Here is a 12449-nt window from a genome sequence, read left to right on the forward strand (position 1 = left end):
CTCCCTGATGGCAAGCTGAGTGTGTTGGCCTTGGGGACACATTGTGCTTTTATTAGGCAGAGTCTGTGTTGAGTGCCACCTGAAGTGCATCCAAAACCAGCCCCATCTCTCCTCAGTTGGATTAAGCACAACCTTTCCAGCCTGAAGCCACTTGCCACCCCAGCAGCAGCTGAACTTTCACCTCCAGGGTGCTCTCCTGCTGTTCAGATTTTCCCGATGCAAAATATTTAGACAAAAAACCCCAAAAGAATAAAAAAGCAGCTAAAATAGTGATAAATAATTTATTTTGATAGTGACAGAATCTGATTTATTTTCCCAGAATGCTGACAGTTTCCACTGCTCAGCTCTGCTGCTTATAGTTGTAACAGTTAATGAGAAATGGTTTGGAAACAGCTACTGTTTTAATTGGTGGAGCAATTACTGTTTAGTTTTGATGATGGAAAATAACTGCATGTAAGGTGTTTCTCTTAATTTTCTGTGTATTTTCAAATTTGTAATTAGGCTTCTCCAATTATGTACTTCATAAACTTTGGAGTCAGATCTTTCAAATAAGTGTTTACTCTCTGGTATTCTTATGCACATAACTTTGGTAATGTGAATAGACTCACAGGACTTAAAAGGAATATTAATGTGGGTAAAATTACCCCAAAATGTAAGTGTTTAGAACCTGAGAAACTTCTGCTAGTAGGTCTCTTTTAATAAATAAACAAACCAAATGTATCCAGTTTTCATGAAGACAGGTAGACATATTTTTGCTTTCCTCTGTGGGCTGAAAATTGTAATCTTTTTCCAGTATGACTGTCAGAAAGAAATAAATGCAGACCTCATCTTTAAAAAATCAGGGCTGTTCAACTAAGTTAGGGAGTCAAATCCTGCTGTGCTACATATTGCAAATAACTCATCTGCAGTCAAGACTTACTCTGGATTTTCAGACTGAAACTTAATCCAGTATAAAACAGTAAAAGAAAGACAACTGGAGACTAACTTTTGTAACATTCTGTGTCATCCCACTATGACTAAGCTTGTTTATAAATACCTTGCCCCTGCCATGGACCCTGAAGTCTTGGCAGCAAGAATAACATTATGCTGGAAGCTGCAGCCCCAAAGCCTGTTTGCTCTCCCCAGCTGGGTGAGTATCAAAGAGGAGAAGATGCTGAAGGCAGAGGCTGTGATATGATGTGTTCCCACACGCCCGTTGCATAATCACCCCACACTGCTCCACACACCCCATGCCAGGGAGCAGCCAGAGAGCCTAGGCTTTTCATGGTGCCAGCAAGCTTGTCTTGCCTTGAACTCCTACCTCTGTGAACAGGACTGGTGAAAGTCACATGTGTTAGGGGAATGCCAAATGTGGGCAGGCGTCATTATGAATTGCCACCAGTTAAGTGACATGGTGTGTAAAACCCCAAATAGCTCCTCTGTAATAGATTTTCATTGCACATACATGTGAGGAGGGACCAGAGCAAGCATGAAATGTCTCTTCAGCTCTGCATGAATGATCAAGGCTCAAAGAACCCCAGTTCTCAGTTTGTGTGCTTCTGGCATGACCATGCTGTGCAAGGGGTTCCTAGCTTCCCTTCTTTCTGCAGAGTCCTTTATGAAAATTTAACCCTCCTGATGTAATAGAAGAGTTGGTTAGGCTAAGATTACAGTGAAAAGTATTGCAGCATATCCATTACAGATCTTTCTCATCCCTATGCATAAGGAAGACATTCTTTGTCAAGTAGCTTGTTTTTATGGTAAAACTGCTTTGAAGAAACACAGATGTAGAGAAGCCAGCTACTGAGATGCAGCTCCTGAGGGCTCAAGTGCTACAGAATACTGACTAGGGATAAAACTCAACTGTAGTCATGTTGTTTTGGTTTTTTAAGCTGTACATGGATCATCACAAAAGTCTTCATTGTGCAATGCTGGAAAACAAGTACCTGATTCTCTGCATTTGTGGGAGAAAATTGGAAAGATAACAAATTAAGATCCTTGTGAAATAACATTCTAGTGTTTGGGTGCAAGTGTTTCTCTCCACACCACACCAAAAGGATCAAGACAAGAACAGAGTAGGTAGTTTGTGCAAATAAGGACAGATAAACTTGGTAGAAAAAGCTGAATACAAGTTACAGCCATATAGACTTTTAACTGGGTTTACTCAGTTGATTCCTTTTCATCCGTAAAAGGAAGGCTTACAAATAAAATTCTGTGTAATGATGAAAACTGTATTAATGTTACAACTCTTTTATTACTAAGGGTAGTGATTATATGCTGTGTGTTTCTCTCCAGCTCAGTTCTGACCTCATTTATGTCTTTCCATCATTGTGTATCTGGTTAGTAAAGTATGGCTACATATTATTATTATTATTATTATTATTAATTTCACTAAGTTTGGGTAAGGTGCCGTCTATACTAGGCTGTAGTAGAATTTGTTCTAGGGTAGCGTTTTCCTTTCTAGACAGATGCAGCAAACTAGAAAATGGTGCTAGTGAAAAAGTCAGAATTTGCTCTTTTTAATGGCATGGGCGTGGCAGAAAATGCATTGTCACATGTCCTTCTCTTGTGTGTTACAGATCTGAATGCATCACAGACCCATGGTCCCCAAACAAGTGTTCCAAACCAGGGGTCCATCCAGTCACCACAGGTAGATGAACTGCAGCTGAACCACCAGCCTGAGAACCTGCAGGATGCAGAAAGTGGAGCCAGAGTAGAGGAGGAGATTGTTTATCTCTGATGACTTGTTTTCTAATCTCAGTAGCACTTTGGAAAGATAACTGTGTTTGCTTTTCTAAATATCTGTAGTTGTTCTCTGTATGACCTTCTGGCTTTAAGGGTAGTATTTAATCTTAAATGCAAAATTTTCCCCATGATAAATATAGCAAGTAAGTTATTTTGAAGCCTTGTTGTATAATCTTTAATTTATGACATGATTTCAAATGCTTTGCAAGAAGCAATGAGTAGCAGGGGAGACATAACATTTTGAAATTGTAAAGATGCCACCAAGAACTGTGAAAGCTAGTGTTGATTTTCTCTAGTCCTCATTTTACAAGGATGAGCTAAGAGAGATGGGTCTGCTACTTGAGATTTCAGAGCGTGTATCAGTAACCTTCTAACAGTTGTGATATAACATAAGAAGACAGTAATGTAAGAATGATGGCTATAGTCTTCCCTGAAATGTGCTATATACCCTTAGCTGTGGGGTCATTTTCCTTATCTTCTAGCTCAGGAACTGCTCAGAAGGGGATGTTTTTTTATGGTCTGAGCATAATTGCATAATTGTAATTGTTTTTTCATGTCCCAAAGCCTATTATCATTTTGATACTACTGCTAGTTTCTGTGCAGAGATGCACTAAATTAGTTATTGTATAATAATTGTATTTCATTTCAGTAAGTGTCCTTATGCATTAAAATTTACCAGATGAAACCATCTCACTGGTGAAAAGAAAGGGGATAAATAGTAGGCTTCAGTTAACTGAACCCTTCTGAAACTCCACTGCTTTCCCATGTAGAAGTCAGATAGCTTTCTGCTTTCAGGTTCATGGGATTCTCTGTGTGTTAGGCAGTAAGAAACCAGCACTTGTTTTGTGCCTTTTGTCTTTCTGAAAAATTTGTACGCTTCTGTCAAACTGAATAAATGTTCTGTGCACTTCTGCAAAACTGTAACTTTGATTCATTGTGAGATCCCCCAAAGAAATAAGAAAACAGGAGGAAAAGAAAATATATCTCCAGGCCTTGTTTGCACTGAGCTCAGCTGCAGATGTGTGTTCCTGGTCCAGCATAGCTAAAGCTGAGCTTCGTGTGTCTCAGCTGGAAAAACGAAGGATGTGCCTATTGCTGCTTGGCATGTCTGATGGGATTGGCAGAGGCGCAGCAGGAATGCAGCTGCACAGCTCCTGAATCAGGGCTGCCTCACATCTGCCCAGGTCATGGGGAAGAGGAGCACAGGATTGCTCCTGCCCATTTGTCTGGGTAAGCCCCAGGTGCCAACAGTTTCCATTTTACCCTAAGCCTTGGGTTGTGCAACATCATCTGCAGGGCACAGAGTTTTAGATGTGTGCGTAGACATCTACGTTCTGATGGAGAAGATTCTCTTCCAGGGCCTGGTGTGCTATGGGGAATACTCCGGAATATGGGGAATGTGACGGTTTGGACAAATTTGGAGGAAAATATCCTCTGATAGAAGGCAGGTTACAACCAGCCCTCTCCCACCAGGTTCGGGAAAAAAAAATTTTCCTTGGAGGAAAGTGGAAGAGACAAAAACTATTTATTTAACAAACACACAGGAAGAGGATAATAATGCTGAATAATAAAACCTCTCTCTGTGGAGAGAAACCTGGGAAAATGTTAGAGTCCTTCTGTAGGTGTGGTCTCTCTCCTCCTCCTCGGAGCTGGGTCGGTGTGGGCCCACCTCCAGGGCCTCAGTGGAAAATTCTCCAGATGTGTTCTGATGTTGAAACAGTCCAGAAGAGAAGAAGGGAAGAACTGAAGTCCCAGGAAAACAAAGTTCAACTCTCCGTCTCCCTCTGGAGAAAAGGAGCTGAAATTAGGGTGAAAAGCAAAAAAGGTACTCTGCTCTTCTCCCCGTAGAAGCACACAGAGAGAGATAGCAGTGACCTTGGAGCCCAAAACTGCTTTTGAAAAGTTCGCTTGGCTTTTTTTTTTCCTTCTCTCGCACCCAGTTTTAAAGACACAGAAAGGCACAAAATTCATTTCTGGGCATAGAGCGCTGATAGGGGATACACGTCATAAAGACACCCCAAGACAAGCAGAGCTTTCTGAGCTGCATCTTACTGGACTCCAGAGCTGTTATTTAGTGGGTATCTTGGGCAAACAACTGAGCACCTGACTTGATGATCACAGCGTGATCCTCAGGTTTAATAACTGGTGTGCAAATGCCACCAGGGAAAAACTGTGCCTGCAGATGTGGTTTCCCGTGTCTATGTCCAGCCTCCAAGACTCCTGCTAACCTGACAGCACTTTTAAAATAGGTCTCTTTATAAGAAAAAAAAATCCCTTTTAGAATTTATAGAATTGTTTTACCTTCCTTACTTTTCACGATTAGTCTAAAATTAAAATGTGGATCCAACTTCTTTTAAGGGACCTGCAGTAAGGACAGCCTCTCTGTTTCACCAGTCAGCCACGAAGTCAGGGTTGCCATCTGAACAACTTTTTGGCAAATTTCTAAGTAGCCAGACTAATTTCTTGGGATGCTGTATGTTCCAGGATATGTGCCTTGCCCAGGAACGCACAGGAAACTGGGAAAAAATGAGCAGTTTTCTCTACAGTTACTCTCTCTGCATTTTATTATGCTTTGGCTGAAACATCTGGTACTGGTTACTGTCAAATTCAAGCTGCTGGATGGATAGCTGCTGTCCCAGTCTGGTGTGGGAATTCCCATGTAAGCATCTTGCCACTGGGAGAGGAAGAGAGGATACTGCTTCTCTCATCAGTTTTAATTGAGGGGCTGGGACCTGAAAAGTGGCTAGCCCAGACTTCAGCTGTTGTGCAAATTCTTTAGGTCCCTTAAAATCAGGCAGCATCTTATTTTGCTCACCTGTGTTTACAGTAAAACTTCTGGCATTTCAGAAAGGCAAAGGCAGGCCTCTAGATTTAGGTATTTTAATTGTAGAAAATGTTTAAAGTATAGGCCAGTATGGTCTCGGCAGGTGCTCTTTATAACAAGATGTATTATGCACCCCTGAACTCTGTCCATTATTTAGGCATTTCTTAATACTGAGCAGAATTTAAACACAGTCCCAGTGAGACTCAGCTATTTTAGCAGTCTATGTTTTCAGCTATTGTCAGGCATATATTAATGCTGTGTCTTCTTTTTTAGTTAGAAAAATATATTCAGAAATTCTTTTCACCTTTTTTATATTATTTTGAAGTGGGCTTATTTGCAAAGTTTGTTGTTTTTCCCTCATCCCATATATTGTGTTTTCTTTTTGCTATGCTTCTCAAAGCATCTTGCCTCTCAAAGCTCAGAATCTAATTTAGTCATTAATTTCAGTGTTTAAATTAAAGGAGCAGTTGCTGTACTACCAATATCTATGACACTGGGATGAGCTTTCTATTTGTTTTTTCTTCTTTTAAATTATTTTCTCCATCTTTTGACAAAGAAGGGATTTCTTTACTGTAATACCTAGACTTTTCCAGCATTTTCTCCTTAATGTTGTATGCTAGTAAAATTGTCATTTCAAGCAAATTTAAGACTTCTAAGGGAAACTTGCATCAAATCTTTTTTCAGCAAGCCTGTAGTAATGGTAGAGAAGAAATTAATGAAGAGCTTAATCTTACAGTGTGCTGGATCCAGACCCTTGGATTTGTGCATTCAGTCATTTGTAGAATGAGGCCAGAATAGAGCAAATTCTTCACTTGGATGCTGTTTGAGTATTGAGGAAAACAACACACTTAGCTGCATTTCTAAGAGATTTTTCACAAAGGTCATCCATGTTATTTTCAAATTAGTAAATTAAATACAGATTAGGCTATTAGCAAAATTCCCTAATGTTTGTTTACTGAAATAATTGAAAAAAAATCTGTTAATGTTTTCTATGTAAGGAACACAAATAATTTTACTTAGAGAGCCCTATTAGCTGCATTAAGTTATATGCCACCCACTTAGTTCAAAAAAGTGAGTAAGATTTTTTCATGCATCTTAATCAAGTAGGTGCCAATTTTGTAATGTGCCATATTGCCGCTAAAAACATTTTTATCATGTGGTGAAGTTCATCCAAAAAGAGATTGTGTTATGTTAAGTAAGATGTATAACTTGCTCAGGCTGAATTTTGAAAGCAATGGAGAGTTGCAGATGAGGCAGTTTTCCTTACGCATTTGATGACAAAATGGGGAAATAGTGTGACTGTTTGGATAGCTTCTCATGAATATTCTGTTTGACAGGAATTCCAGCCCCAAATCCTTCCCATCCAAAACCTTCACTGTGCCCAGTTTACAGTACAGAAGTAGAAACAGCACAGGTTGTGGGGCATTAGCATACTGAAACAGGTTGGATGTCTGCTCTTTCTTACAGAATTGTGGAACTGCAGTTGATTTCTGCCATTTTTCCAAGGCAAATGGATACATTTGACATTTTCTCATCCCTAATAAAGATTTGTATATAGGAGCACTGCAGAAGGAGCTATGAGTATTTTTGATAATCTTAGTCATAAGGACAGCTACATGTTTACCTCCTGTTTTGGTTTGAAAGACAGGTGTCTGCTAAGGAAGGCAGGAGCCTCCGTTGGAATGTGTAGTGGTTTGGTCCAAAATACTCATTACTGTTTATCTGCTGTGAGATAAGAATTAGGAGAAATGCAAAACAGGCACCAAACTTGAAAGAATATAAAGAAGTTTATTAACAGACCTAAAAGAAGAAAAAAAAAATTATACCACCTTCAGAACTCTCCTCCTCCCCCCACCTTCCTCCCTTCTCCCACTGGCAATGGAAAAAGACAACCCTTAAGATGTTCAGTCTGTTTACCACTTCCATAATAACTTTGTTCAGTCCATTTAGAAAGAGAAGTCTCTTCTTGCTCATGCTATGAAAACATTATCACAACGAGACAGCCGCCCACTTCCAAATATTGTTCAGTCCATTTAGGAAGAGGAGTCTCTCTGCCTGCGTGTGAGTCCTTTCCCCCGACTTGCAGCTTTTCCCGCAACTGCTTTCGAGGGTCCACTCTTGAAGTTTTTTGGGGTACAATTTTAAGGTTGAGCCGTTCAGGAACAAAAACAGAGGCCCTTCTCCTTCCCTGGGAGCAAAGGGTCTTCATCATCTTCATCGTTAGGACTATCTCTGGGAGCATCTCTAGGGACTGAGGTTTTCTCCTTTCCCGTTTGGAGCAAAAGTCCTCATCTGGTTCATCTCTAGGGACTGAGGTTTTCTCCTTTCCCGTTTGGAGCAAAAGTCCTCATCTGGTTCATCTCTACGGACTGAGGTTTTCTCCTTTCTCGTTTGGAGCAAAAGTCCTCATCTGGTCCATCTCTCCCTGTCCAAACTTCTCATGAAATTACAGCTGCGTCAGCATCTGCCTATCTCAGCGCAGGTGCTTTTGCTTACGAGTTGAACACTCCACCCCCCATATCTTCATGGAATTACAACGGGATACTCTGATATATCATAGCTTCACAACAGAATTTCAGCTTTAAGCATCTCCTCTCTCTCTTCCCTCAGGTTTTCAGCTCTTCACAGCAATAAAAGGGTTACTCTCACCTCGGCCTTGCAGCTTTGCAGCTGGAATGTTGAATTTTTCTTATCGCAGTGGAGAGGGGGGAGAGCCGAGCCGCTCCGGCTGCCCACGGCAAGGCAGTGGGGGGGGGTTCCATGGCTGGAACAGGTCCATGGCTTCAGGATGGCCGTGGCCCGGCCCGGCCTGGCCCAAGCAGGGCCTGGCCGGGCCCGCTGGCCCCCACTCGGGGCCTGCAGCCGCCTGCCCCAGCGCCGGAAACGAGAGAGAGCTTGGAGGGGGAGTTTGCCTATTCTTAAATGTGGATCACAGAGGTGATCACAACTTTAAGTGGCTTAGAGAATTGTCCATATTCAAACTGGCCAGCTGATAGGTTCTATCAGTTCCCAGAGGAAACTGTAAGCACCCCTTAGCAAGGACGTCCCTTCCGGGACTACGCTTGCTAACCTATGACAGAATGGCAGATGTGACCTCCCTTCCCTCTGAGTTATTATAATTTTGAAATCAAGAGGCTTTTAGGCAAAGATACGGAAAATAGGAATAACAGTTCTTTACTATTACATATGTGTATAACAAGTCAAACAAACAACAATAACTGCGGCAGTAGCAGCAAACAATCACAAACCCAGCCCCAGCCCTCTCGGCTGTCAGGCCCTTTCCCCTCGGGTGCAGTTCCGCTCGCAGCCGGCAGGGGCGCTGGCGGCTCCCGGTGAGCAGGGCAGGTGCGATGGTTCCCCCGCGGCTGCAGGGGGCGCTCCGGAGCGAGCTCGGGGAGCACGCGGCACCGGTGCCCTGGGATCCCGGGAAGGGATGGGACAAAGGCTTCACAAACCCCTGGGCAGCCGATCCCGGTGTCCGGCCGGGCCCTCGGGAACAGCAGGCTGGAACGGCAGGGACGAGCATAAATCCCAGGTGGCAGATGAGATGTATCCAAACTGTGGAGCTGCAGTGGGAACGCCCACAGGTCTGGGCAGGCGGGGCGAGCTGGGCTACAATGCAGCGAAGGCTCGGTGGGGGCAGGGTGGCCACAGCCTGGCTCCGAGCGGGGCAGGGAAGGCGGGCTTGGGATCCCGGGGTTTCTCTGGCAGAAGGAAAAAGCACCCGAAGAAGCAGCCTCCCTCTCCGTCCAAATGCTGGGACCGACTGTCCACACACCCAGGTGAAACAAAAGGGCAGCCAGATGCGCCCCTCTTCAATGGCTAGCTCTTTTGTTTTTCTTAACTACCCAGCAATTTGTCCCCCTAGCAACACGTATGGGGAAAATTGCTTTAACAGAAAAAAAACTAGGAGAACTCCTAAAACCCCAACACCTCCAAAAATGTTTTTCTGTCTTGCTGCAAAATTCTGAGGTAAGTCTGTGAGGGTGGCCTGAATTCAGTGGCTTGAATTTTGCATAAAGGCTCCATTTGGCAGGCTGATGTCAAAAAGTGTTTCATTTCTTCAGTATAAAGGAAAACCCTCAGAGGATAACCTTGCTAGCATTATTCTAAAGTGGTGTCATCAATCCAGCCCTTTGCTCTGAAAAAGTGCATCAGACGATAATCTACTTGTCTTCTTCCATCAGGAGATCATCAAAGGCCACACAGATGTGGAAGAACTTGCAAGGGTTTTGTGGGCTGTGAAGGTGAAATGATCCCAGTATCTCACCTGGGAATGTCAATGTTTTTCCCTGACATGCAGAGCAGTGTTGGAAGCAGCTCTGTTCAGGTCAGTAGTTGGCTCCCAAATTCCCAGAGAGCTGTGTTTCTTATTCCATGGATCATCTGTGCTGAAGTTTCTTCCTCTTCTCCTCACTCAGTCTCAGGCCCAGATCAGGATGTTGCCACCTCTTCCATGGAAAGGTTCTGCCACAGGGAGGTCTGCAGCACCTGCCAAATTCTGAGTTTGAGTCTTGAAAAATCCTGGGTAGAGACCAGAAGAGAAAAGAAACATGGAAAAGGTGCTCTGGGTGTAGAGAAGGCAGGAAGAGTGTCCACTCTAGTTAGATATGTCTAAGGTCCTTCATGGAATAAGCTTTTTTATTCAGAGAAAAAAAGTCTGTTTATCACACTACTTATTAACTGACTGATAATTTGAGAACTGGTTAGATGCCACATTTTTTAATTCCAGTGCCAGGGAGAGCAAGGACCAGGTATTTACAAAAGGGACAGTGAAGCATGCAGGTTCAAACAACCGTGGAGGCCTAACAGACCCAAGGGAAATCTCTTATCAGATTTCTGTAAAATTGCCAAGCCATACTACAAGAGCTATGCAGAGGCATGAACCTTCCGCTCACACAGGTTACCACTGCTAAAAACAAAGACTGATGTGGATAAACAATTGCATGAACTGAAGACAGCTTGGGAAGATCAGTGTGAGCCCCGGCCTTCCCATGCAAGTGAACAAACAGGATGTCTGCATTCCCTGTGTCCAGCTCATTGAAGATGCTCAGGCCAAGCCGTGAACCCACTCGTGCTCCTTTTGAGTAGTGCAAGAAATGTGAAAAATTGGTGTTGCCCCTAGTTAAAGTAAGCAATGTCTCATCTGAAATGAAAACTGTCCACATTTCCTGCATGCACACAGTTGTCCTAGCACTGCTGAATGAATACTAAAACAAGTCATTATAGGTCAGTCCCAGATACAAAGAAGACAAGTGGACAAAAACAACTTTAATAGCCCTGACTGGGCATCTCCTGCTTTCAGTTGGTGGAGGATAACTATCCTTATCCCCTGGGGTTTCTTTCCAGCTTTTAATTAAGGAGCAAGTTTTCAGAGTGACATACTCCAATTGTCAGTGAAAACGAAAACATTAAGAGTGAAATTGCCTCTCTGCTGATGTTTCTTTCCCTCACAAAGTCCCACATGACCAGATTTGGTCTAATTTTAAACCCATGTCTGGTCACCAGGTAAACTGACAAGGTGGCACAGCCTTCATAAAATTAGCTCCATGTGCCTGATACTTGCATGTTATCAAAACAGCTTGTATGTGAGTCCCGGCCAGATAGTGACAGCGCTGCAGGTAAAGGAAGGACTTGGAGAGTACAAAGCTAAGGTGTGACTTCCTTTGAAGCACACATCAAATTAATGATTTACTTTGAGATCTGGCAGTGCTCCTTAGATGTCCTATGAATAGAAAAAGCTGGCACAGAGCTGAATCTGTGAGTAAGATTCCCTTCCTTCTTCCAGATGGTTTGAAAATGCTATTCTACCATGGAAATGATGTCCTTGCCTCATATGACCTTAATTTGATATTTAGAATACAGCCATGCAGAATGCCTGGGCTGTAAGTCATGAACCCATAGGAAATCCTACTGCTGCTGTTGAATGCCATGGAAGATGTCTTAAACACATCAGACTACCTTCCAGTTGCTGCCAAGGCTTTCTGTAGGAAGATTTATCACAATAATTTTCCTTAAAGTTTTCAGTAAACATCTACAGCCCCAGACTAGAGGGTGTGGTTGGTATTCTTCTGTGTCTGGCAGTGCAGAACTTGTTACCATGAAGTGGTAACAGTGAACTCAAGTGGTAACATGAACTCAAGGGTACAAGGAGGCAAAGCGTGCTTGTGGCTGATCTATAGACTGTGAGTGGATGATTCCCTCAGAAACTACAGATGCTTGTTAATGTTTCGGGTAAGCTAAAAGGCATATTCCTCTAATGGCCCCTAAGAGGAACGATGGGTGCTGAGGGAAGGGTTCCAGCTCCGAAGCTTGTACATGGATATCAGTTCAAAGGTGCTGGCAGCTCAGTAATCTGGAAAACCTAGCTGTGGGAGGAGCAAGCCTTTTGGTGTCACTGAAGCTGATACCACAGGTCATGCTGGGAGCTGGCTGCATGTTCAACCCTGCTTTGCCACACAGCAGAGTGGTGGGGCCCTGGGATAACCTGTGCATCGCTCAGATCACACCCTTGTCTGGCTCTCATCCCTTCAGTGCCTATCTTGAAGCTGAATGGTTGTGTGCAGGCTGTGAGAGAGATGGCTTGCAGCCTTGGGAAACCTCTCTTGGCATATAAAATAAATGCTGAGCACTGAAGGATATTTCACACAAAGTAATTATTGACAGACGGTAGGGTGCATCAGCTGTTTTACTGGAAATCACAATTTGCACAGCAGAAGTTCAATTTCTAATCCCGACTCCAGCTGTTCTCATTTTATTTACAGCATAATTCTTCAAAGGGATCAGGATAACAACTTTCAAGGACAAGATATGGAGCCACTAACAGGTGGGGAAGAAGTTTAGTTTATTGGTAAATGATTGGTTACTTCTGCTTGTCCTACAAGCAGGACTGTGTTTGAGT

At 43.1% G+C, this 12449-nt stretch overlaps 1 protein-coding gene across 7 annotated transcripts in view; it reads left to right on the forward strand.

Annotated features, from left to right (window-relative positions):
- The window catches only part of ARHGEF28 (Rho guanine nucleotide exchange factor 28), a 117863-nt gene extending 114221 nt beyond the window's left edge, over positions 1 to 3642 (forward strand). For 6 of the 7 annotated variants that reach the window (XM_032096682.1, XM_032096684.1, XM_032096683.1 and 3 more), the window contains one exon: positions 2559 to 3642. In XM_032096682.1, the coding sequence (XP_031952573.1) occupies positions 2559 to 2719 (161 nt within the window). In that variant the 3' untranslated portion in view covers positions 2720 to 3642. The remainder of the gene's footprint in view (positions 1 to 2558) is intronic. The other variant, XM_032096686.1, reaches the window with a different exon arrangement.
- The last annotated feature ends 8807 nt before the right edge of the window (positions 3643 to 12449 follow it).

The sequence above is a fragment of the Corvus moneduloides genome, chromosome Z, assembly GCF_009650955.1.
Source record: "Corvus moneduloides isolate bCorMon1 chromosome Z, bCorMon1.pri, whole genome shotgun sequence".
Classification (NCBI taxonomy): Eukaryota; Metazoa; Chordata; class Aves; order Passeriformes; family Corvidae; genus Corvus; species Corvus moneduloides.